General features: G+C 43.2%; 2 protein-coding genes across 14 annotated transcripts in view; both read left to right on the forward strand.

Annotated features, from left to right (window-relative positions):
- The window catches only part of FHOD3 (formin homology 2 domain containing 3), a 1,052,879-nt gene that overhangs the window by 814,106 nt on the left and 212,000 nt on the right, over positions 1 to 26,773 (forward strand). The gene's annotated exons all lie outside the window — the stretch shown is intronic.
- The window catches only part of RPRD1A (regulation of nuclear pre-mRNA domain containing 1A), a 65,065-nt gene continuing 42,371 nt past the window's right edge, over positions 4,080 to 26,773 (forward strand). For 2 of the 4 annotated variants that reach the window (XM_032764072.2, XM_032764073.2), the window contains exons 1-6: positions 4,082 to 4,323; positions 22,356 to 22,485; positions 23,611 to 23,717; positions 23,810 to 23,904; positions 25,543 to 25,669; positions 25,768 to 25,943. In XM_032764072.2, the coding sequence (XP_032619963.1) occupies positions 4,173 to 4,323; positions 22,356 to 22,485; positions 23,611 to 23,717; positions 23,810 to 23,904; positions 25,543 to 25,669; positions 25,768 to 25,943 (786 nt within the window). In that variant the 5' untranslated portion in view covers positions 4,082 to 4,172. Of the gene's footprint in view, positions 4,324 to 13,751; positions 13,969 to 22,355; positions 22,486 to 23,610; positions 23,718 to 23,809; positions 23,905 to 25,542; positions 25,670 to 25,767; positions 25,944 to 26,773 lie in introns of those variants that run through there. The other 2 variants (XM_032764071.2, XM_032764074.2) reach the window with 2 other exon arrangements.

Raw genomic sequence — 26,773 nt, forward strand, 5'->3', positions numbered from 1 at the left:
TAATTATGCAAAATGTGGGCCACTAATGGTGGTTTGGAATCTTCATGGCTCCCATCAACTAGGGCAACTGGTTGTAAATGGCTCTGTTTACTTGCAAACCTTCCTATGAGTCAGGCCAGGAAGAATGAAGGCTTGGGGTCTCACAGTACATGTGACCATGTCACCTGGTACTGGAATTCATCTTAAACCTGGTGCTTTTCCATTTAGAAGGAGGGGTGGGACCCAGAGAGGCAAAAGATTCCCACCTTGTGCTAAAGCTATATAAGGAGTGGAACCGAACAAAGGAGATTCCAGTCATGAGAAATCCCCTAGTTACCGCCTGAGCTGGAGCTAACAAGAACTGTACCAGGGGAAAGGATTGGGCCCAGACTAGGAGCAGTCCAGTTTGTGAAAGAAGCTTATTGGAACATCTCTGAGGGTGAGATTTACCTGTATTCAGTTTCTTAATGTATTAGGATTAGGCTTGCATGTTTTGTTTTATTTTGCTTGGTGACTTACTTTGTTCTGTCTGTTATTACTTGGAACCACTTAAATCCCACTTTTTTATATTTAATAAAATCACTTTTGCTTATTAAGCCAGAGTAATTAATTAAAATGGGGTTGAGCAAACAGCTGTGCATATCTCTCTATCAGTGTTATAGAGGGCAGACAATTTATAGGTTTACCCTGTATATGTTTTATACAGAGTAAAATGAATATATTTGGGGTTTAGGCTCCCAGATTGACTGAATACTGGGTGATGGGAAAGTCCCTGTTAACTGAGAAAACTCTGGGCTAAGTGAATCTTAGTTTCTGTGCACTGCAGGGAGGCGTGGTTCAACCTCTTCATCTGTGCTGTAGTTCACTGGGGCGTTTAATTCAGCAAGATGGGAGTGGAGGGAAGCCTTCTCTGGCAGGAGGGTTTGCTCTCACTGGTATCCCAGCACATCTAGTGACAGTTTCTGTGACTGAACCCATTACAGCCTTAACAGGAATTTCTTTAGAAAGACTATGGTTGAAAAGGATACTCTGAAGTAGAGGTAGGGAGAGGTTATGGAATCAGGGTTACAATCCAATGAAGTGCTGCTTGCCTATCCAAGGGTTCTAACCATTACATTTGAGCATTGCTGTCCCTCTTAGGTAAATCACATGGAAAAAATGTTGGCAGGGCCGGCGCTACCATTTAGGTGACCTAGGCAATGGCCTTGGGTGCCAGAATTTTTGGGGGGCGCTATTGTTGGGGGGGTGGCACGCGGCTCCGGGGGACCTACCGCAGTCGTGCCGGTGAATGGTCTGCTGCTGTGGCGGCTCCAGTGGAGCTGACGCAGTCATGCCGGTGGACGGTGCGCTGGTCTAAAGGCTCCAGCGGACCTACCGCAGTCATGCCTGCGGCAGGTCCACCGGAGCCTTTAGACCAGCAGACCGCCCACCGGCACGACTGCGGCAGCTCCACTGGAGCCACGGGGGCAACGAAACGGCCGTCCGCCTAGGGCGTCAGAAACCCTGGCGCCGCTCCTGAATGTTGGCTTTGCTTGTTGCCTTAATTAAATCTCTCCTAGTCCAAGAATTCCCAGTGTTGTCCCATAATTTGGGCAATACCTGCAAGTGAGGAAGATCTATCATATAGATTTTCTCTCTGCTGTAGTCAGCCAAGAAAAATCAAAGCGTAGCCCTGAGTGCTGCAAAAATAGGGCTATTGCTATATTCAAAATGTGGAGTACTGCTTTAAATAATAACAGCTGGGAACCACTCACCCAAGGAGCTCTGCCTCATATCAGATCAGTTAAGAGCTAAAAACCTAAAATATAATTATAATTCAGACTGTTTCAGCCCCATGTGATTCATTTCGTTTGCTCCTTCCCGTTCCCTATTTTTTAATCACTGCACACCAGCTACTGGAAAAGATTCAGGAACTTGCCCCAGAACTAAGTGAAAAACATGATCCTGTTCAAGAACTTACTTGATTCCTGTAGCATCTCCATCAACTTAGAAAATTTTAACTCATAATTCAAATCCTGGTGCGATCGAAATATGTGAAAATGTTGGGGAAATCTGTGGGAGTTTAAAAAAATGTTTTTGGGGAAAACATGGTAGGTTTCTCAAAAATTGTTTTTCTCAATACCTCATAAATGCTCCTTATTCTGATGCAAGCAAGAGTCACAAGCTAGCACCTTTCAGGGAAGGTAGGGCTGCAGCACTGCCACCTCACACAAGAAATCATGAGTACAGGTACGATTCTGTGACTTTCCGGGACCTCCATGACTACTTCTGCAGCAGCAGGCCTGGAACAGCTGTCAGCACCAGGGCTGCTGGAGCAGCGGCCAGGATTGCGTCAGCCCTGTGCAGAAGCAGCGGTGGGGCTGGAGTAGTTGTCAGAGGTCAGCTCCAGCAGCGCTCCAACTGTTAGTCCTCCTGGTTTTACTTAAAAAAAAATAAAATAAAAAGAGTCAAGGACAGGTTGTGAGCTTCCATGAATTTTTGGTTATTGCCCATGAGCTGTCCCTGACTTTTAGTAAAACTTCCTCAAGACAGAAACTTAACCTTAATTATGAGTAACAAAATATGGCTGGAGCCAGTCTCTGGATGACCTGAGAAGCTCCAAACCTCTCATAAATTTTAGTTGGGGAGACACCCTCTGATTGGTGACTCTTCTCCAGGAGGCAGGCAATTGAGGAAGAATGGAGGAGAGAGATAGCTCAGTGGTTTGAACATTGGCCTGCTAAACCCAGCATTGTGAGTTCAATCCTTGAGGGGGCCATTTAGGGATCTGGGGCAAAAATCTGTCTGGGGATGGTCCTGTTTTGAGCAGGGGTTGGACTAGATGACCTTCTGAGGTCCCTTCCAACCCTGACAGTCTATAACAGTCAATTAGAGCTGCTGTAGGAAGCAGACAGCACTCCCCTTCCCTGACAGGAACTAAGAGGACTTTAGGTAATGAGGGAGAGGGAGCAGCTGATACTACTTTCACAGGACGGGGACAGGGGAAAGATCCCCATAGGTTCGGGCAGCCTCCTCCCATTCTGTGAATAATGGGTCAGTCTGCTCTCTGCTTCTTCCTCCTCCTGACACTACCAGGCCTGCAACTGAAAGTGAAGAGTCCCTGAAGTTGACCTCATTAGAACCTGGGATGGATAAGATGACCCTGCTTCATCTGTCCCTGTCTCCCCCCACCACCTGGGAATGGATGAGGAAGACCCCCCGTGCTGCACTATTGAATCAATTGTACCTCCCCCAGTAGCTACAGCAGTGGAGGCAGAATTGATGTAGGAGTGAAGGGATCAGGGTTTTGGGGTACAGAATTATGTGAGGAGCTATGTAATTAACTTCTTGGACAGTGGATGGCAGCTGTGGGGCTTGAGGTGCAGACTTAAATAATTGGAATTTTAAGGTATGAGGAGAAGCTGGAGGCTCCATGCCAACAGGCAGCCATGGAGCACCCCTGTAGCGGGAGCCTAGATCGCCTGAAAATCAATACATTTGGGAGAACAGGAGGCAACACGAATTGTCAGACGTGCTGAGGTGGGTACGGGGAGCTCAAAAAACAGAAGAGAGCCCAAAAAACAAGCCAAAACCCTAATTTATTTTCAAAAAATCCCATGACTTTTGGGCTACTCGTATCATTTGGGGGGTGTGGGCTCTGACACAAGGGTTTTTAAGTTCAGGTTAGCAATAGGTAGTGCGCTTGTTCTGTGTCAAAGGCCACAGAACATGGCTCTTGGAGGGCCGGCAACTGCCAAGGAGGGCCAGGTATGAAGTCAACACTGTAAATAATCCACAAGACAGGTCCAAGTGTTCAGACACCGCAGTGGTCCCTGATCCAGCTCACCAGCCTCTCAATGTTTCGTATCAAACGCGCCCCCAACCCCCCAATCGGTGTGCAGCAGGGCCGCACCTGCCCAGATCTGCTGGGTGAAGCTGCAGCGCCGGAGACGATAGATGAACGCACGTGCCCCACAGGGTCAGACTCTGCCTGTGCCCCCGCCCTTTGGCCTCCTCCTCTTCCCAGGCAGGGGCGGGGCCTTGTCTTTCACCCGGATGTGAGAAGTTCGGCTCCGCCCCCCACTCCAGACCCGCCCCGGTAGTGACGTAAGGAAGCAGGGCGGAGAGAATCGGGCGCTGGAGCGCGGCCATTTTGGTTGCGTGGGTCCGGGGCCGGTGGGTTGGTCGGGCGCGGGTGGCCTGTGAGGGGCGGGATGTCGGCGTTCTCGGAGGCGGCGCTGGAGCGGAAGCTCTCGGAGCTCAGTAACTCCCAGCAGAGCGTGCAGACGCTGAGCCTCTGGCTCATCCACCACCGCAAGCACTCGGGGCTCATCGTCACCGTCTGGGAGCGGGAGCTGCGCAAAGGTGAGGTCGGCACCGGGCAGGCCGGGTCCGCCCTACGCTGCTGGCTCGCCCCGGCCTGGGGCTCACCCCTCCCCTGCACCGGCGGCCGGGGGCGAGCGGAGCCGCCGCAACAAGCAGGAGCCCCGAGGGCCCGGCTCTGTCGGTGGGGCTGGCGCTGAGGGGGCGGCCGCTCTGTGCCTTCTCCGCCTCGCTGCCCCACCCCCCCGGAAGGCGGCATCGCCAGCTCCTCGCGGCCTTTCCCCGGTGCCCCCCGCCTCCACTGCCGGGAAAAGAGCGCGTTGTGTGGGGAGCGGGCCCGGGGTAGGAGCTGCGGCTCTGCCACGGGCTCGGCAACGCTCCCGGCCCTAGCGCGCTGCGGGAAGAAGAGTCCCGCAGGTGAGTCCCCGGGGATGCGCTGTGCTAGGGCCAGTGTTTCTAGCCGTGCGGTGCCTTGCTTGGCGCGGAGACTTCGCCTAACCGCGTCAGCGGGTTTTTCTCTTTTCAGAGAGAACTAACGGGGAGGACTAATGAAAGGGACACCGTCAACTTTACAAATAACGGTTTTTTAACCTGTGATGGTTTTAGTTGTACTGAAGATCAGTATAACAAACGCTAGAGACGCGTTTCCCTTTTCGGTGTTTATTTTCACTTTTGGACATTGTTTTGTGTATAATCAGTTTTGCACTGTAGTAGGCAAATTGCTGTTTGTGGCTCTTTCACAGCAGTAGCCTGGAGTAAATACATTAAATAGAAACATGTGATGTGTAAACTACAAAAATGGGCAGGAGAACTCAGATGTGTGAGAACTAAAGCTTTGTTTACCTGACTTTGAAAACTGATTATATTTCAGACTGACATTTTTAAACTTTGAGGTTGTCTCCTTGGTAATATGTGTTCATCCTTAATTTAATATTTCCTGGCAAAGGAAATGTACGCTTTCTGCTGCAATGACAGGAGCTGGCCTAGGATTTGTCGATGAATTTACAGTCCTAGTGTAAACAGCATCTGAGTGTTTTATAATCATGCATTACAGTTCATAAACTGTGATATTTGGACCTTTCCCCTCAGATTTATATAACAGACTTTTTACTAACGTTTCTTGACTGTAAGTAATGAAAACATTAAATGTATATATCCTAGAATTCATCATTCTGTGAAATTACAGATACTGTGGGTTGACAGTATACTTCTGGTATCTGTCATATGATGAATAGTCATCAGATGAGTCTGCTCATTAGACTTTCTTTTAAAGGTTGGTTGGAACATACATGCTGAATGTGTTCCACGCATTTTCTTTTTGTTTTTTAGCTAACCTATGAGATAATATGCATATACATATAATTTTTAAATTTAGAATTTTTTTGTCATAACTGTCATTTAGTTTCTGCTCTGGGTATGTGCTGGCATATTGATGAAAATATTTTTATATTAATGAAAAGAGGCTATCGCAATTTGAAGCATGACACCGTTATTATTCAGAGATAAGAATCTACAGTGATTAGAGCTCAACTATAATTTTAATAGCATTGTCATGAACTTCAGTAGAGATTGACCCATCTAGGTTTGTAGCTGTTTCTTTCATGCATGGTCAGGATACGTCAGCCTCTTGACGTGACATTGTCATGATGCATCGTATTGACTCCAAACTGTAGCTTATTTTTTCGTAAGAAAAAGTTGCCTTTCTGTTTGGTTATAATCTTCAGACTTAGCCACCTGGATCAAAGCATCTTTCTCTCTGTGAGGCGGTTGGGAATGGGTGGCATTATCTGAAGAAGTCAAATCAGATAGAGAGAAAAGTATTGTCCCAGTTCCACCCATGTTGTCCCAGTATTGTCCCAGTTCCACCCATAAGACACCATTGAGTAGATATTTGTATTATGATCTCCCCTCTACTTCCTTGTATGTTGTAATCAGCAGTGTAATAGCTAACAATGCTTACATTTAAAATTTTCATTATCCTGTACCTTGGTTAACCTATTGAAATGAGTGAGGCAGTTCACACTTCTTTGAGCTGTTCCATGTCTGTAGGGTCAGGTAGATGATAATAGGGAAAAGCTATATCTTTGGAACTATAAGGGCTAAACACTTCGAAAATGAAAGTGTAGATTATAGAGCCCAGAACATCAGCCATCAGAGAAAAGTACCAGTTCTTCAAACTGCCATTAACTGGATCAGTCTGACTCCTGATATAGTGGGTTAAAATTTAGCTATCTCTAAATATGATCTGTGCATGATACTCCTGTGTTTTAACTCTTGAGTGGAGACCTGGCAGAATCTCCCCAAACTGTTAACCTCTCAGGGCAGTGGTAGCAAAGAAGAACGTGAGTCAGGTCTCCACTAGTTTATTTCATGTGACTCCCTCTGCTGTATGTACTTGCTGCCTTGAAAACAATTCAGTCAGCTCCTCCTTAACTGCAGAGGAGCTGTGTACCACATCAGCAGTTGTAGCTCTTCTCTGGATCCCAGTAATTGCTTGAGGTATCCTTTCTCAATACGAATTTTGTCTTTCAGTCAAGTCTGGAACTTATTGAAGTTCTTGTATCTTGGCTTCTGATGTTTGGTGCAATTCTTCAGTGCTTGACTTTTGTCAGTACTTTGGCACTCAGTGACACTTGATGGTTTTTTTTTTTTTGTTGGCGTTTGGTGTTCTGACACTTACTAATTGTTGGTGCCTGTAGTCCTCTTTGACATGCTGCTTTTCATTTTGCCACCAGCTCATCAGCCTGCTGTTTATCTTTTCCGTACTGAAGCAGCTTTTGTAGTCTTCATGGAGATTACTTGAGTACCTGGGTTAGTTAAACCTTCTTGCAGGCATCCATGCTGCTAAGCCACACTTGAGGCATATCTGGTAGGTGCATGCATCCTGGTTACATGCTACAATTTCCAAGGGCATATCCCATGGTTCATAGTGCAATACCACTCCATGAATTGTTTTGTGGTGTATTTTGGAAGAAATAATCTGTCCCTCCCATGTCCCTGTGTGGAAGAGTTCTTTGCTCACCAACACAGAGAATTTAAACACTTCTAGCATTGCACACTCCTCATTTCCATCTTCACCTCTATTCTATCCACTGTCAAGGCATTGATCCAGATCAGGATAAAGACCTGTTTTAGTAGTTGTCACTGTTAATCCAATGCCTGTTTTCAGAACTGGAGGCAGATAGAGGGCATGAGACTTGGTAGAGAGCATTTTGGAAGCAGCTAGTGGCCATCAGAAGGTGGCAGCAGGCCTTGGTGCGGACACAGCAGAATTGAGACAGCTGATGCAGGTTGTAATAGCTGTAGATTCTCTTACGTTGGCCTGATGCTGGATCAGGAGCACAAGTACGGAGAGGATAAACACTGTCATGCAGACCCAACCCTCCAATGTCAGGACATGGAGATTAGGGAGTCCAAAAGTAGGCTCTTACCTCAGACTGCTACAGGTTGGTTGCTAACCAGTTTTGTCAACTGTGGCCATCTCCTTCCCCCCACAAGGTGCAAGTGAAGTTGTACCCTGATGTTAGAGTGCACTTAGGAGAATTTGCTTACTAAGCAGTTGCAGGATGGTGGTAGAATGTACATTTGGACAACAGATGGTAAGTTGGCTCTGCTTGCAAACCTGTTTGGATGCAGCATGTCCATTGACATTTGTGTTATTGGGACTGCTGTGCGCTCCACAACATATGTAAGCATAATGGGGAGAGCGTTCTCCAAGAATGGGTTGAAGATTGGCTGCCTGTACACCAGAACCTAAGAGTGTGCCTTTGATCATTGAGGCTGGGAGAACAAGGGAAGTAAGGGATGGCTTGTGTGCCTACATCCTGCTTTATGTGGGAAAATGTGAGTCTGTGGAGTGTTGTACTGTGTAGACTTAGACATGTTTGCTGTTCTGAGAATTAAAACCTTTTGTTTTAAACTTTCTGCCTCTTATTTCCCAAACACGCTCACCTGTGGATTGTTCAGTCAAATACTTTAGTAAAACCAAATGCAGCCAATCCAGCTGCAACTGTCCAAAATGAAAATGTTAAGAGTGAAATGTACAGTGAAAACAAAGTAAATCAGTGTGATGTCACTGTTGATAGAATTGCACATCACTAGTGTTCTTGTACTACTACTCCTGTTGTTCCACGGCGGTAGGATGAACAGAATACATATATCTGTACTTACTTCTGTCCTAGGAGTTTGATTGCCAACCCCACTCCAGAATTGTCAAGTGGTGCATTGACTGCTGGGAGGAGAGTCCACTGGCAAAGGTACTGGTCATCAGGCTAAGCAGCTGCTTGAACATTTCCTTCTGCTGCTGCCAGTCATGCTCCATCTTCCTGTCTGGCTCCAACAACTGCCTCTGGACTTCTCACTGCTGGTGTGACCTGTGACTAAAGTCATTTTGTATATCCTGCAGCTGGTCGTCTTTGAACAATTTTTTTTTTTCTTTTCCCCTGCTAGTTCAGGGCCCTCATCCCAAAAGCCATTGGAGGGCTGCTTGGTGCAGCAGATGTGGACAGCCTTGCAAAGGCAATAAAGGGCTGCTTTTTTTTTCTTCATTTTTTGGTCTAGGGAAATAAAAATATCTCTTAACATCATGTCACAGGAAGGCCATAAAATTGATACTTTTATCTTCTCCATACCCACATTTATCTCCTTTCTCCATATTTGCCTGTTGATAAGCACCTTCAGCTCAGGTCACCAGCCCACCAATACAATGGAAAGTCTTGGAATTTTTTAAAAATAAAATAAATATAGTTTTTGATCTGGACTGGGGTGGGTTTGGTGCCCATAAGCCCAGGGACCTTTTACCAGTGCTGGTCTTAACACTATTTCAGGTAGTGGTATCATTAAAAGATGTTAATCTGCTAGAGATTCAGGATTGGAAGAGGGAACTTTTCCAGGCCTGTGGTAGATGGCCATTTGTCTATGTCAAAGAAGTATTTACTTGCCTGGTGACTGATCAATGAGTGATGATTAGAGAGGACTTGTAAGCTGTGGGGTGGGGAGGGTTTGTCCTGCATAGGCATATCCTGGACTGTCTTGAAGTTTTTCTATATGAAAAGTTCATAAGCATATTCTTCTTCTGGGGGTGGACCAAAATCTCAGTAAACACAAAAAGCATGCTGAAATAAGATGCAAGAACTTGCTTACCATGAATATGCCTTTTCACAGCCCCTGTATATTGGCAAGAGACTTTCACTCAGAGTGGATTTGATTTAAATCATGATTTAAATCACTAGTCGGGAAGACTCGATTTAATCATGGATTTCTACATGATAGTGCATTCTTGTTGGTTGTTATAACCGTAATAGATATTCTTCACAACTTGGAGATGTAGGTTTCATTTTTAGATGGTACACTCTATACCTTTTTAAAGTGATTTTGAAAACTTTTCAGATTAGTTTTACAGCTATGTCAGAAAATGAATGATTGGTTATTTCATTTATCAAGGTAATTGGAGCAGATATTTATGAAGTCATTGGGAGGTGAACTATCTCCAGTTCAACAGGTTAATCACTAATATTTGGAGAATTTTCTTGTCATGCTGTATTAGGAGGAGAACATCACCAGACAGACATTTTAAATTGTTTTATTTAACTAAAACAACAGCAAACGTAATATTTTAATACAAGAAACATATGAATTTTTGAATTTATTTAAACATTCAAGGCTTGTTTTTGCCAAAATTGTTTTTAACTAAAATAGTTAAATGAAATATTTAAAAACAAAAACAAAAATTGACTGTCAGCCAGGTCAACATGAGACACTTAAAATTTTGGCTTCTGCAGCTAACTCTGTCATCTTCACCTTCATTTTCTTGTTTGTTCATAATCTGGAAAAGAAAAACAAACTTTCCTGCTTTTTCAGGTCCCAGCGATTTCTCAGTTTGGAATAAATTAGTCCAAAGGAGGAAAATATTCTTTCTACACCATCAGAAAGAGCTACTGCTGTTAAAAGTGTGATTATCACTTCAACAGTCTCTGAATCTAAGTGTTAAGTGACTTCCACCAGTTCACTGGTGTGACTTTTTTTTTTTAAACATCAGCAGGAAACATATTTCTTGAATGGTTCTTCTTCCCCAACTGGATTTTTTTACAGCCTACTGCCATTATAGGTTTTCCCTTCTAGTGAGAGAATAGTATGGTAGATTTCAAATCAATGAAGGCTATGCTCAGAAAGACCTCAAGACTTCTGGAATATGCTGCTCAAACAGTTTCACTTTTGTTTCTACTGCCTGTCCCTTCCTTCTCACATTTATCTCCAAACTACTTCTCCTTGTCCAGGTCTATTCTGTCCCCAGCAATTTTCTATTCCAGGGGTTGGCAACCTTTCAGAAGTGATGTGCCAAGTCTTCATTTATTCACTGTAATTTCGTGTTTTGGTAATACATTTTACGTTTACAGGGGCTGGCAGATGGAACTCCAGACTGGCAGTGCGCTGAGCGGGGCCAGCGGCCGGGGCCCAGGCCAGCAGCGGACTGAGCCACTCAGTCTACTGCTGGTCTGGGGTTATGGCCGCCGGCCTCGCTCAGCCCACTGCTGGGCCGGGGTTCTGTCCATTCAGGCCGGAATTGGGCTGAGAGGTGCTGGTGGCGGGGACCCAGGCTGGCGGACAGAACCTCAGGCTGGCAGCGGAGTGCCACTGAAAATCGACTTGCGTGCTGCAGATTGCTGACCCTTGTTCTATTCACTGAACTTTTTGAAATGTTGCACTTTTAGAGAGAGAGAAAGGATTGACTCTGTACACAAATTTGCAGAAGGACAATAGGGTTGAGATTTGTTATCTCACCTCTGTTTGTATGTATGTTAATAATTTTTGCTGTTAACAAGCATGTTATCTCTGGAGACACAAATCCACAGTTTGAGAACTGCAAAACTAAGCATCTCTGGTATCTTCTAGACTGAGCACCGAGTCCCATTGAGTAGATAAAAAGATTAACCTAAATAATCTGTACAGAGGCCCCTGGAACCCCATAAGATTGGGTCCGTAGTCCATGAACTATTGGAACTCATTTACAAAACTTTTCTTAAACAGTACATGAATATATTGTCTCATACTATAGAATTAGAATTTATAATCCCTGTTCCATGATGAGGTATCTGAGCTATAATGCATCTTAATTAAAACTATCTTTAGATAGGCTTTTTCCTGAAAAAGCATTTTATCAAAAAAATTCAGTTTGAATCCTCCCCTTTTTTTGTCATGGATTTTTATCCACCTTGCTTTCTCTTAATATAGACACAGTTCATACAGTAGAACTTAAAATCCTGGCTTTCTTGGACAATGCTTTAATACTGTGCAGTGTGTGTATGTATACATAGCTATGCATATGTGCTTGTGCTGCATGCATCCCTGAGTCTGCAGGCATCACTCATTTTGTAATCTCAGTTGTGAATAAATTGGTTAGCAGCCTTCAGTTACATCTCAGAATAAATAACTAGTTGCATATTTACGTCTTTTTCTCTTTGATTGGAATCCATCTTACCAATGTGGACACAGGAACAAATGGATATAAACTGGCCATCAGGAAGTTTAGACTTGAAATTAGATGAAGGTTTCTAACCGTCAGAGGAATGAAGTTCTGGAACAGCCTTCCAAGGAGAGTAGTGGGGACAAAAGACATATCTGGCTTCAAGACTAAGCTTGATAAGTTTATGGAGGGGATGGTATAATGGGATAGCCTAATTTTGACAATTAATTGATCTTTGACTATTAGTGGTAAATATGCCCCATGGCCTGTGATGGGATGTTATATGGGGTGGGATTTGAGTTACTACTGAGAATTCTTTCCTGGGTGTCTGGCTAGTGAGTCTCGCCCACATGCTCAGGGTTTAGTTGATCGCCATATTTGGGTTTGGGAAGGAATTTTCCTTCAGAGCAGATTGGCAGAGGCTCTGGGGGGTTTTCACCTTCCTCTGCAGCGTGGGGCATGGATCACTTGCTGGAGGATTCTGTGATGACCTGGAATCATAGTTTAAAGACTTCAAGGCACAATCACTCAGAGATAGGTTAGGGGGTTGTTGCGGGAGTGGGTGGGTGGGTGAGATTCTGTGTTGTGCAGGAGGTCAGACTAAGTCTATGATTCTATCTTAAATTACATGTGATGGGGAGGAGGTGGCTGAGGAAATGGTGTGGCTTCTGCACTCAGATGGCCTAAAGGTCACCCCATAGTACATAATATTCTTCATAATAATTGCATTGGCCATAAACCAGCAAAATCCTATCACTTATGTTGCAGTTTCTCAGTAGGAATAACAAAGATGGCAGCAGCCTCTTACCTGTCAGTAACTGTGACTCTGATGCTGTTTTCTCTGTTCCATTCCCTGTCCCCGAGCAGGTCTTATGGACTCTGGTCTGAGGATGTCCTTGGGTCCATCTGCCCATAGGGCTTGCTGGCCCTAGGATATGTTTGATTTCTTCCAGTCCTTCTACTGCTGGGATCTCCTCTCTTTTCCAGTCTCTGTCCATAAGTACATTTGCTCTTAAAACCCCATCAGGCACAACAGGGGGCTGTTCCATGCTTTGGATAGTGTTGAGTAACTAATCAAATCTTTGTAGTAGTGACAGGTTGATAGTAAGTTTCTAGATTTGTCATTGGTATTTTTTGTAGTGTGTTTTTTTTAATTCTCTGTACACTGACTTTCCCTCCATATAATCCCCTCCTCTGCCAGACTCTTGGAGAAGCTCTTTTAGAGGTGTGATTTTTGGTGTGTATCTCAAAATTACGGTGCTTACTACACTAACTGTTCAAGTAAGCTGTGTAGAAATGCAGAAGACCGGGTGTAATGTGTTTATAAACTTGCCAGATGTAGCATATAAACTAATAGATGAGTTCCAGAGCAGAGAAAGGGAGCAGGTACAAAGGCAGGAAAATATGACCCCTACAAAGCCATTAGAGGACAACCACCTGGGTTACAGCTGCCTTCACATGCGGAATAAGTTCTAGCCCCTTCTCCCAACCCTATCTTACAGTGAATCGTATATCGCCAGCTAGGTAAGCAAGCCTGACAAATCTATATAAACGGCTTTTTGTGCATGGAAGAGAGGCTTGGGCTAAAACCAAGGTAAGGGTATGTCTGTACTACCCGCTGGATTGGCGGGTAGTGTTTGATGTATCAGGGATCAATTTATCGCATCTCGTCGATCTGCTAATTGATGTCCGTACTCCACCTTGGCAGGAGGAGTAAGTGCAGTCGACGGGGGCACCGCGGCAGTCGACTCACTGCCAGGAGACGGTCAGGTAAGTCGAACTAAGATACTTCAACTTCAGCTACTCTATTTGCATAGCTGAAGTTGTGTATCTTAGTTCGAACCCCCCTGCTAGTGTAGCGCAGGCCTAAGAGTCTGGGCTAAATGAGTAGAGTTAAGCCAGGTTCTCACCTGAGTTTAGTCATGTTTTCAACCCAGGCCAGCTAGCATGGCAGGGGGCATAGGGAGTAGTGTATGGATTTTGGTTTCACTTGAGCTAGTAGTACTCCTCTTGTGCTGTGAGAATGCAGACTAAATCATTTAGCGTGCTGATAGTCTTCCATTGTCTTTTCTCAGTTTCCTCCGGTGTGCCAAGGAAGACGAATAAACTCTCCCACAGTTCATTGGGAAAGAATCGGTTGCGCAGTTTACTGCAGCACAGAGAACTATGGGACGTATCTCCAGAAAGTCCTGATGATGCATATGAGGGAGTGCACCATAACTTGGGTACGGGGTTGCAGTGTAGCTGTTCATATGCAGGCCAGAGTAATGTGGTTCCTTGTAGCATACATGTAACACATAATGGACATTAAACTGTCTGAATGCCTGCCATGTACCTTTTAGATTAGGCTTGCTTTCAGTGTGTCTAACTACTGGTTTGATCTGAACTGTTTCAGCTAGCACTGGTTTAGTGCCAATATGAAGGTCATTAAAATGGTTCAAACTGAAATGGTCCAGATGGGTCAACTACACCCACAGTGCACCAGTAGCCCTTTGAAGTGTTCCAGAATCCATTGCTTCTGGGAGCTGTGCTAGTAACAGGAGGTAGGTAACCAGAAGGCCCTGCAGCTGAAAGTTCAGAAGAGCATTAGTGTGGGCATGAGGTGAAACTGCACCTTTTCAGAATGAGTCAATACAGATCCAGTGCTAACATCCAATCCCTTCCTCTGAATTCACCTGGTGCAACGTCTTCGTACAGCAGTGATATTGGTTGTTACCTGTTTTTGTACTGCTCCCCGTGTCAGTAGTTACCACCTACCCCCTGCCTTGAGCCAGGAAAACGTGTGATCTTAAATACAACCTTAATAACCTGTAAATTGTGGCAGACAGCGCTTCCAACACTTGAATTTAACGTACTGTGTCTTACCAAATGCCGAGGAAAATGTCTATAGTTCGCTGATCCCATTCGTATTTTCTTTTAATGGAAATCCAAACTTCCATATCTCTTTGAGACCTGAATATGATCGGTCATCTCCGAAGATAGATGCTATAAGGGGTAGATAAAAGTTTTCAGACTGAATCCAACAGTTGATTTTAGAAATCAATACTCTTAACTGTTCCTGAGAACATTTTGCATTGAAGTCCTTTGTTCTTGTCCTTCAATTAAAATCTATACAGAGCAGACTACATTAGCAGGAAACGCTAAGGCAGGATTGTGTGTACTTCCTGATAGCAATGTAGCCCAGTTTGATATAGTTCTATTGCAGATCAGCAAGAGTTCAACGTTGAGGTCTAGATACAGAAACACACATAGGTGGAGAAGTTTAAATGTGCATCATCCAGAGATAGGCACTGAACTGGAACCCAAGAGACCTGGATTCTAATCAGTGTTTCATTATTTTAGTAACTACAGAAAAATCTGTAATATTCCTCTGCCTGTGCTGCTTCAATGCTGGTTGGTTCTCTGTCTCAACTGCCAAAGAATCCTTTGGATTAAGCATAACTAAATCAGGCAAATCTATAGATTGGACAGATCAGTGGTTCTGAACTGGGGTCTTGGGGTTCAAGCAGGTTTTTTGCACGGAGTGGGGTGAGGGGATGCTAAGCAGGGCCAGCATTAGACTCACTGTGGCCCAGGGCAAAAAGCTGAAGCCCCATTGCATGGGTCTGAAGTCCTGGGCCCTGAGGAATGTAGCTTCACAGTGCCCTTGTGGTGTGGGGTGCCAGGCAGTTGCCCTGTTTACTACCTCCTAACACCTGCTCTGGCTTTTAAATGCAGAAAACCAGTTGTAGCATAGCTGGGCTGTGGAGTTTTTATAGCATGTTGGGGAGTGGGGCTCAGAAAGGAAAATGTTGAGAACCCCTGGGCTTAGATTGTAGGGGAAGACTGTTTTTAAAGGCATTACATACACCATTATATATACACCAATATCCTGTATGTTGCTTAAGACAATTGTTAAATGTTTCTTACCTGCAAATGGACAAGGAAAATACCTGTCTTTGTAATGTGTGTCATCTCAGTACAGTGAATATGAATATGGCTTACTGAAATCTTACCTCTGACAGCTAGAGAAAACATTAGCTTTTTGATGGAGATGTGGGGAGACTTTTCTCCTTCATCCATTAATGGTAGTTCCTTAGAAAGAGGTATGTGCTCGCTTGCTCGCGCTCACTCTCGCTCTCTCTCTCATATGAGCACTGTGAGGAAGGTGGCTTGCTGTCTGTGGGATTTCTTTCAATTCTTTCTATTGGATGGACTCCCTTGTGACAGAATGGCCTCTTTGTTTTTAGTGTTCCACTTCTTCTTTTAATTTAATTTCTGAGCTTGTTTATATAGGGACACCAACCCATCAGTATTGTTGGCACTGCTATCTGAGAGGATATTTTTGTTTCAGAAATCCACTATATTTCTCAAACTTGACTGTTTTGGAAGCTGAATAGCTGTATAGCCATGCAGGACATAAACTGTTCTCACAAGTATTTATTCTATGCAGCTATCAAGATAATATGTCTGGGCTGTTTTATCCACTGTGTATGTGTGCATAAAGAGATTTATGGTTCAATATTAGGTGACTTTTCAGAGTTAACACATTACAGCCTCCAGATATCTTGTTTTGGGGAAACAATGTATCAAACTGATATTTTTTTCCTGTTAGTGACTGAATCAGTAATAGGGTTCAGTTCAGAGGATAGCTTTACAAAGGCTCCTACAATCTCAGATCATCTTACTTGGTTGCTCCATAGTTTGTCATCAAAACTCAGGTTTTGCTTGCTCTCATTTCAAGGGACACGCCAAAAGGGGCAGTATCTCAGAGCTTGTTGTAGAGACCAGCGTGAGTAACTTACTTATATTTGATCATTTTCAAAGAGTAGCATTATTTTCTCTGGATTCATGGGGTGTCTCTGTGCCTGGCCCAGATTACCAGTCTGGGCTTTTTCAGTAAGAGGATTTTGCATACCGTTGTCCCTTAGACAAGAATCTAACTTCATGTGAACAATGTGTCTGTTTTGGATGTTGAGAGCTGTTGTAAGTTCTCACTGTATGGACTGGCATATGAGGGATTTTGTATAAGGAATATGATTAAAATGGTGGTCTATTTACATTGCAAAAATGTAATATTATCACTGAGGGGATAGGGTGCCACAATGTTACTGGATTCTCCTTCCCCAAAGCATAGATGACAGCTGACACCAGCATGCAAATATACTGGGCTGGTGACCAGTACAGGGAGCGGATTAAGCGTCTCTAGACAGTACAGGAAAACCAGAGACCAAAAACACACCTCTGGCAACTTGCCAGCATCGTGCCTATATTTTGAGGAGTTTGACGGCTCTGTGCTTGTCAGTGGTGCATGATGAACAAGTTAGCTGGGATGGTGCCCTCCTGGCCCCAGAATCCAGCATGGGGTCTGATGGGAACCAGCAGCAGGTGCAGAGAGAGGCCCGCAAAGTGATTCTGTAGCTGAAATGAGTCCCAAAAGAGGTTTTGATGCAGGAGCAGCATATCCTGTTGTACTCGGAGGAGCTGTTTGATGCCCACTCGGGGAACAACCTGGCCGCAGAGCCTACAGATGACAGATTAGACAGAAGCTGCCTTGGAGCCTGGTAAGTTTCTGCTCCATCTAATGTTTAATATAGGAATGGGATGGATTTCAGTTCTGTGAAGCACTGTAAAAGTTACTTAAATCCCTGGTGAACAGCATGATGAACACCAGTTGTGCACTTGTTTCCTTCCCCCCGCCAATGTGGAATTCAGTTTGGTGACCAGGAAATGCAAACAATAAAAACGCCTTGAAAGTATTTATTTTACTAGAAAGGCACAGTTTTTTGTTAGGGCATTTTTGTTTCTTAAAAATAACCTTACTGCCATACGTGTAAGTGTGCTGCTCTATAACCATCCAGTGATATAACAAGCCTCTTGGAAAGAGTGAATGGTACAGTGATGATGGTGGAAGTGTGTTCCATTCACAAATCTAGTCCATTTCAGGTAAAGGTAGTCCAAACAATACACAGGTGACACAATCATTTTTCCAAACCCATTCAAATTTGAGACATGCATCCAGAAATATGCCAGGGGGTTGGGGTAATGGTTGTGGAGTTCTGTGTATTGCATATAATTATAACAGGCTAAGAAATGTGGAACTTATGCAGCATCCTGTTGATTCCCTCATGAATTCTGAGCCAATCTTAGATGCTGATAGATGCAGACTTTTTCCTGAAGCCAGAACTCGAGATAGGTAATCACTTTTTGGTGGAGTGTGTATTTTTTAGGCCCACCTTGCTAGCTCACCAGGCCATTCCACTCACAGATGTGCTGTTCAGTTATTATATGTTTGAATACCTTTGCTGCATACATTGCAGGTTTCTCACCGGCAGCTTTGAATATCATCTCCTTTTGCCAGTCAGGCACCACAGGAACAGTTATGTCCTCCAAAATGTGGAAGGCCTGAAATGATAGAAAAAGCCTGTGTAGCAAGGCAACTGACAGGCAGACCTTCTCTCCCCACAAGTAATGATGGCATTTTTTAGAAAACAAAAAACAGCTTTGAATTTTTAACCTACCAATATCTCAGTATTACTGTCACTGTGATTAACCACGCTGTGTTCAGGGAGCATCTGTGATCGGAAACATCCCTCTGACAGTATTTTGAAGTTCAGTTTGGAAATGTAACCCTTTGTCCTTGGAATTCCACAAGAATTTTTTCTGTGCTCCTGCAGTGAGCTGTTTGAGACAATAACTCTGCATCTTTTCCTATTCCAGGCCCCTCTACCTCTAGTGACTGCAGAACCGCAACAGCTTGCCCACTGTGTAATACAAGCCTGGCTCAGCATACTGTCAAGGACGGTTCCAAGAGGAAGCATTTCTGTGATGAACTTACAATTGAAATTCTGGATAGGGTCCATAAGCAGGTCCAGTACCAAAAACAGAGGGACTTATGGCTAAAGGCAGGGCCTGGCGAGAGTCGAGAGGAAAGGCTGAGGCAGGCCGCACAGCTTGAGAACAGGATGTCAGTGCAGGAGCAGGCACTTGTTTCACTGTTCCTGGAACAGGAGCAGTGGCTAGAGGAGGACGACAGAGGTCAGCAGAGAGGACAGTTTGAGTTGCTGATGTCAGTAATCGCTGAAAGAGTACCAACTCCTGCTGCATCACCCACATTACAACCTTAGACCTCTGGGCAGTATCCTGGGATTTAATCCAGAAACAGTTTGGAAAACTTCATGACTGTGTAGCCTGTGCAGTAAGGCCCCAATAGTGGCTGTGTCAGGCAACTTAAAGCAATGCGGTCCTCCATATTGACCTCCTTCCTGTGGATGCCTCCACCCCACTCGTGTGCAGCAAGAAGGGAAAGGAAACCTGGGGGTCAGGGGGGTTCTGTTTTGTACATAGTTTCATTATTTGCAGTTTTTCCATGCACTTTTTTCCTCCCCTGTTTGGTTCTGTTGTTGTTAGGGTGTTGGTGTAGCAGTGTCAGCTGGCCTGCCTGGTAGTGAGTGGATGTTGTAGTTTTCCAAGGCATGTTTATAAATAAAGCTTTTTGTGTCATTAGGAGAGTTTATTTCTATCACTGTCATATTGTACAATGTGTTTTTAAAAAAACAAAGGTAAATACATGATCAAGGACAATTAGGAATTAGTAAGCAAACGGCATTCCTTTGTACAATCGTCACTTCAGTCACTACTTTTATATTACTCCTGGGGAAATTCTGTACAATATTTTAAAACTTGGCATATTTTATTTGTTAAAATACTATATAATCACACCAGTTTGTTATTTTAGTAATTTATTTCACCATACTTGTTAGCAACAATGTCTAGCAATACAGATACCAAAAAAAAAACTTCCCTAAAAGTAGTGTGTTAAAGAAAGCCCTACCACAATCCACTTGGTTTCTCTGCCTCCTCCCCCACAGAGCCCAACCTGGGGGCCAGACATCCTCTCCCCCAGAGCCCAGGGATCCAGAGGGAGAAACAGCCTTATGCTGGGTCCCGGGTTTGTGTGAAATTTTCTGCATGCAGTCTCTTTCGTTGGGGGGTGTACGGCTGTTCGGAGCCTTCCAGTTCTCTCTCGCTTCTCCTCCTCCCTGCCCCACGTCTTTTATTTGCAAACTGGGGAGCTAGACTTGGCCAGGTCCAGCTGCTCTGCAGCCCGTTTCTGCAAGGGAAGAAGGAAATTCTGCACAGAACATTCATTCTGTGCAAATTCTGCACTGCACAGTGGTGCTGAATTTTCCCAGGATATTATATGAATCTATACTGTGAATCATGCCCCACCATTTCATAAGTGGCTATGTCATTCAGAAGTACGTTGCATGGCAGTCAAATCCCTACTCTCCCCAAGCACTGACGTCCACCCCAATCAATAAGCACTGTCCCCACTCCTCCAAAAGGACATTCATAAAGTCCGTAATGTGAGAGCACAAAGCCTCTCTGACTACTCTTGCCTCGGTGCAACTAGCCCAGGCACAAAGTAGAAAGCTATCTACTTTCTGCCTGCGTAGACTGGTTCAGTGGCCCTTCTCAGTCATAGGTCCATTTAGAAGGAAATGGCTCACCTCCGGCTTCACAAAGATTGTGAAGAGCACAGCAGTCAACAGTAATGCGAACAGCATTGGTGACTTGTGCATCCAAATGGTCTTTAGACATTTCCAGCAAGGATTTCAGTCTACCAAATGCACTTTCAACAACCATTCTGCACCTGCTGAGAGTGTACTTAAGAAGTATTTTTCCAGGGCCTCCTAAATTAGGGTATGGTTTCATAAGCCAAGGCAAAAAGAGCTGTGCTGGGATCCTCAAAAGAATGATGGGGTCAGTAATGCTGTTGATAGTGTCATTTGATGGGAATAGAGTTCCAGCCTGTCCATGAATGTAGACTCCCAATCATCATAAAACCCTGGCATCATGAACTTTCCCAGTGCAGCCCATGTTCACATTCATAAATGGACCTCTGGGATCCATGAGGGTCTATATAGCAATGGTATAATGCCCTTTGTGGTTTGTACTCGTGCTCCTTGAGGAGGGCAAACTAGGGGCACATGAGTTCCATCAGTGGTCCCAGGTGGGAAATCCCATTCTCTCAAATGCAGTTATTTCATGAATATTTTTTTAAACCACATACCTGATTGCCACAGAAACTTCCACCACCACTTTACCCACAGTCGACTTCCCAGCCTTAAACTGGTTGGCAGTGGACCGGTAGCAGTCTGGGGTAGCCAGCTTCCGGATGGTTATAGCAACCTGCTTTTGGATTGGCATGAGTGGGTTCATGCATGTGTTTACACTAGGGAATTGCGGCAAGCTGTTCAGAAAGCTCCAGAAATGTAGTTTTCTTCATGTGAAAGTGCTGGACCACAGCTCATCATCTTATGTCACCATGACAACTTGATCCCCTCAGCTTGTATTTGTGACCCTGTACCAGAAGTGTCGGTCTACATAGGGGGCATGAGTGACTGTACCGAGTGTCAAGAGTTCCATCAGCCAGTTGGAGTCTGCCGTGCTTGGGTACTCTGCTGCCGCGTCTTCCTGTTCCAGCATAAGCTCTGTCAGACACCTTTCGTGGGTCAGAAGATGCCACCAAAATATCCACCACCATTTCTCAGAAGCTCTGCCCGTTTCCCAACACAGAAGGGAAAGTACAAGCAAGAAAACTTCTTCTGTAGGCGCTGCCTCCATGTTGCTGGTTCCAGTAGTTGGGGGTGCACGGACCAAAATGATTGCTTGGCCGGATGTGTTGGCAGGCTGTTTAAGCTTTCTATAGCATGCAGTGTAGACAGTCATACTTTCTCACAATATACCAATGTTGGGGCTAGACCAGCCACATTTCAGAAGGGTGTTTGAGAGTCTGGTATATGGCTGATTTCACCTTGGTCTGTGTACTGCAGTGACAACATCAGAGCCCCAGGTTCAAGCCTGGGTTAGAAAAACCTTAATGGCCGGGTAATAATTGTAAACACTCAAGCCCTGGGTTTCTGTAACCCAGGGTCTGCTGATTGGAGTCCCATTAACCTTGATCTTATATAGCAGTGTAGACATAACCCAAAGCGCTTTTGAAAATGTTACCCTAAGATTATAGCTACAAGATCATATTAAGTTATGCTTTGGTGATTCATAATGTTTTTTTTAAAATACATGTTGTGCTTTTAAATTTGAAATTAAAATATGTAAGGTTCTGTGTGTGGAAAGAACAACAACTTGGGGGACTAAGTTGCGTTGTGGAGGAGAGACTGGGTTAATAAGTGTGGTGGGTAGGGACAGTGTGTTTGCTGAAGTAGCAGATGAATGTGGTAGTGTGAGAGGGGGAGAAAGAGGTCAGAGTAAATTGTGGATTGGCAAAACATGAAGAATGTCCAAACTTCAAATTAGTTGTTGCTGAGCCTGTACTTAAAATGGCAGCGGGGGATAGCGGGACTGCTATGACTTGGTGTGTCTGGGTTTTGAGGGCTGAAATTTATGCAGACAAATTTTTTATAAAAAGTTGCTTTGATTATTTTGTATTAATAGCATGAGGTGCTAGTAGAAATAGTGAACTTTTGTATTTTTAAATAACATTTTATATCTGTTTTTATCCTCTACATAAGAGATGTAGGAAGAAACTCAACTGAATGTTAACCTGGAAAATTAGTTTTATACTACAAACTACTTTGGATTGTTGCATCTCTCTTTTTTCTTTTATTAGCAAAACCAAATAGGAAGTTGACATTCCTATACCTGGCCAATGATGTCATTCAGAACAGCAAAAGGAAAGGACCAGAATTTACAAAAGACTTTGCACCAGTTATAGTTGAGGCCTTTAAGCATGTTTCAAGGTACAGTAAACTGTAATGTGGGCATTAATGTCTTATTAACTATTATTAAGCCAGCGTGTGAGGCATTTTCCTTCCAGAACACTTCATTTGTTCTGTCTGGATCAGCAGCTTTCATGCACCCTAATTAAAAGAAACGCCCTATCCTAGATCTGAAGTTTATTTTTTTCCAATTTCTTCCCTGCACCTCTTAGTTCAAAATATCCTTTGATCTTACATACATGTCAGTCTTCTTTAGCATATGCCCAGTGGTGCTGGAACACTGTTAATAGTGCGGGAGCTGAAAGCTAGACCCCTTACCCCTGTTTGTGCCCCCGCCCCCCCCCCCCCAAGCTCAGACCCAGAGCAGGACTGTGTCTCTGAGATGCAGGGACCCGGAAGGGATAAGTGGCCTGAGGCTGGGGCTGGCAGCTGGGAGTCCGGGCGCAGGAGGGCCGGCAGCTGGGACCTCGCATAAAGCCTAGAGGTGCTGCAGCACCCCCCACACCATAGTCCCTGTGCTTGTGCGTGTACCTCAATCAGAATAAAGTTTATTAGCCTGATGATCATCTTTTCATATTGGAAGACTATTGGTTGTGTTTTTCTTTTGTGTTAGGTTCAGGGTAAATGTTTTTTTCATTCATTCAAGTTATTGCATGTTACAATAATTCCTTATTCCTTAATGATACAGGTCTAGCATATGATTTCTCTGGATGCAATTCACCTATTTAGCACTTACACTAGAAAGCATATCTGTAGATGACTCTTTCGCATCTTCTTATGTAATAGGACTTCATTGTAAAAAAGATGGATTGCTAATTAATAGAATAAGGGTGAAACTGATCTGTCATGTTTCGCTAGGTTTAAAGGCACTGTGAAGCATTCAATGGTTGAAGTAGGCTGGGGGGCTAGTAGACTTGGCCTTTATTTCAATGTGACATATTGTGAGGTGACTTTGAACAAGTCAAAACCTCCTTTCCCTTTCTGCAAATGAGGATCTTTATCTCACAGAGGTGTTGGGAGCTTTAATTCTTTGATATTTGTAAAATATTTCAGATCCTTGGATGCAAGATTATACAGGGCTGAATTGTTTATTATTGAGTTGTACCTCTACCATTTTTATTGGTGATTTTACTATTTCCCCCACAGTGAGTCTGATGAGAGTTGTAAGAAGCACCTTGGCCGCGTGCTCTCTATTTGGGAAGAAAGGTCTGTTTATGAAAATGACGTATTGGAACAACTTAGGCAAGCTTTGTGTAAGTATTTTGTGTGTGTGTGTGTTTCAGTCTCGTTTAAATAAACGTATTGTTTCCTAAACTGATTTTTAGGTCTCTACTTTGATTTTTAGATGGTGACAGAAAGGCCAGGAAGCGCACATTTGAACAGATAAAAGTTGATGAAAATAACTGTTCAGCACAAAGTTCTCCAAGTGACCCTCCACAGGTAGAAGTCTCTTGTGTTCATAAACTTCTATCATTTCCTAAGGGTTGGGATATATTTAAAAATAAACAAACCCTTCAGGCACTGAGTAATACAGAACCAACTCTGCATTGTAATGAGTCCCATTTTAAGGGCCAAATTAACACTCAAAGCTAGAAAGTTGAGTAAAGGTGGCTTTATGCAACCTTTGTTCTTCCTCAGTCCTTGGATTATCATTTGCAGAACAGCCTCTGGTGTAACTTGGGGAGGCCCCAGTGCTGCTATCAACTATGCTGGCTGCAGAGGCCTCCCATAGGAAAGGACTGCTGTGTGCTCCAACTCTACTTCAGGCACTTCCTTATATTAGAGTGGTTCATAGGTATCAAGTGGGTTATACCAGATTTATGCTTCCAGATGCTTCCAGCATGCTGATGGAATCTTTATTGCCCTCTTTGGAGCTGGTTTATGGTCTTTGTGGCTCTCCAGTGGTGTAAAGGAACCTCTCTGGGGCAGAGGTACTGGCCCTTAAAGCGTTATTATAAGTAAATATCTAAATTTTGGGAGGAGGTGGAGGATTAATTGAAGATTTACAATTTCTTTAATTTTTATTTTACAATACTCATTACATCAATCTCTTGCGTACTTCTCACTTTTAGGGGTACTGAAATCTTTTAGTTACAATGCTTCTATGTCTTGGCTACAAACTGCATCAGTATCTTAGCATTTTATAATTTTAGCAAATCTGACACTTTTTTAAAAACATTTTTAAATTGTAGTGTGTTTATATATAATTTGGTATTAAAATACCAAAAATGTTTGGCTTTCAAAATTAATAGTGAAGAAATAAACGTAAGATAGGACTATTGTAAATGTAAAATATTAATTATACAATTATATCAAATTATTATCCATAGCAATATAATATTTAACACAGTTTATTTTACTCTATATGCAAGGACTTTCATAATTTACATACTTGTCACTATGTTGTGCTTATGGCTTTTTGTTATGTCACTTTCTCTTCCCAGAGAGTTTTTAAAGTTATAACTAGGGATGTCAGAACAGTCAAGTGTGGAATGGGTGGTTTTGTTTTTTTTTAAGAACAGGGCTTTGGAGATCATCAAAATTTAGTACACCCTGTTGCAGCAAATAATTTCTTTTTACTACTTTGATTTAAGCTCAACTTCATGAATATGCTACCATTGAAATTACTGCTGTGCTTTTATGGTATGATGTGCCTACCAGGAAAAGTTAAGCAAGAAGTAATTTAATATGTTACATTTAATTTAAACAATTTAAAAGTACAGAGTAAAAATGAAGAATACCCCCAGGTACTCATTACCAATAAACGTTGTACTTCATATTTAAAAGTTGTCCTACTGCAAGAATTTAAAGGAAAATGAGACCATTTTTAGTAGGAGGATCATTCTTAACATTTGGAACATTGCAGTACTGCTCCATGGGGAATTAAAGCTGTTATGTTGACATTTTACCTCTTTTCGGTTAGAGAGGGAAGATGTTGGTAATGCTGACTTTGGCAAAGTAGTTTTTAAACTGATACTGTCAAATTGCATCCCGTAAACTCATTGTGAAATGATGCTGATGTTATTCTGTATCAAGGTCTGATGACTAAACCAGTTCTAAGGCTGTGTGCTTTTTCAGACTACAGATGTCATTAGAGCATTACAAGAACTAGAAAATGCAGCCTCTGGGGATGAAGCAGTTCATCAGAGGATCGCTTCATTGCCTGTAGAGGTCCAAGATGTGTCCTTACTAGACAGAATAACAGGTGAGAGATGGGGATGCAGCAACTGAAATGTGAGCATAAGAGAGCCTGACAAGATTTTGTAATGTATTGCTATTTTTTTCTCTTTACTTGTCTTTTAGATAAGGAATCTGGAGAACAGCTTTCCAAGATGGTAGATGATGCTTGTATGGTACTGGCGGATTACAATGGCAGGTTGGCGGCTGAAATAGATGATAGAAAACAATTAACTCGAATGTTATCAGACTTTCTGCTATGTCAAAAAGAAGTCCTTGCAGAAAAAGAGCATAAGTTGGAAGTGCGTAATATTTTGTTCAGTTAGTCCATGTTTTTCATGAAATTAATTTTGATATGTTATAAATGTTTAGTTGGTTTAAACTTTCTCTCAAAGGTAAATATTAGGTGTCCGCTTCTAGCACATGACTAGCAGGAATTTCCTAGCTTCAGAATTCTAAAACTATTAAGCCACTTCCACATTAGGTGGTATGTTGAGGGAAAGTTCCCTCTATATCTAGCTCACTTCCTTTTTTTACCTCTGATATTGAAAAAGTTCTTTTGGTTATTGTTTTGTGCTTGGTCTTCACTGAAAAGCTGTATTGATGTAGTTATTTTGGTTGGGGTGTTTTTAAAAAAAAACAAACAAAAACAAAACCCACACTGTTGGCTAGCATAGATATGCCAGCAAAAGCCCTGGTGTAAACACAGCTATGTCAACAGGTGGTTTTACTGCTGTAATCTTCAGTAGTTACTTTTTTTTTAAGCTCTGTTCACAGCTTTCTTTTTTGTGGGTGGGCTTATCTAAGTTTAACAGAGCTTTCTTATCTGCATTGTTCACACAAAATAATTTGCTACATGGGATCTGGGAGCTTAACTCTTCACCCAGCTAAGGTCTTGCTTGATTTTTCTGTTCTGAAATAAGATTTCATTATTGCTTGAATTTTTAAGGTATCAATCACTGTAGTACTGAATTACTACATTACATAGTTTAATGATGTATCATAATTTCATGTAAAGAGCCATGTTTTCCTCTCATCCCTCAGAAGTGCATAATGTTTTTGGAAAAAATGTCCAGACTTGTCTGACTGCTTTGGAGTGCCCTAGCTGTCTAAGATGTTTTAAGATGGATTG

Source organism: Chelonoidis abingdonii, chromosome 2 (genome assembly GCF_003597395.2).
Source record: "Chelonoidis abingdonii isolate Lonesome George chromosome 2, CheloAbing_2.0, whole genome shotgun sequence".
Lineage (NCBI taxonomy): Eukaryota > Metazoa > Chordata > Testudines > Testudinidae > Chelonoidis > Chelonoidis abingdonii.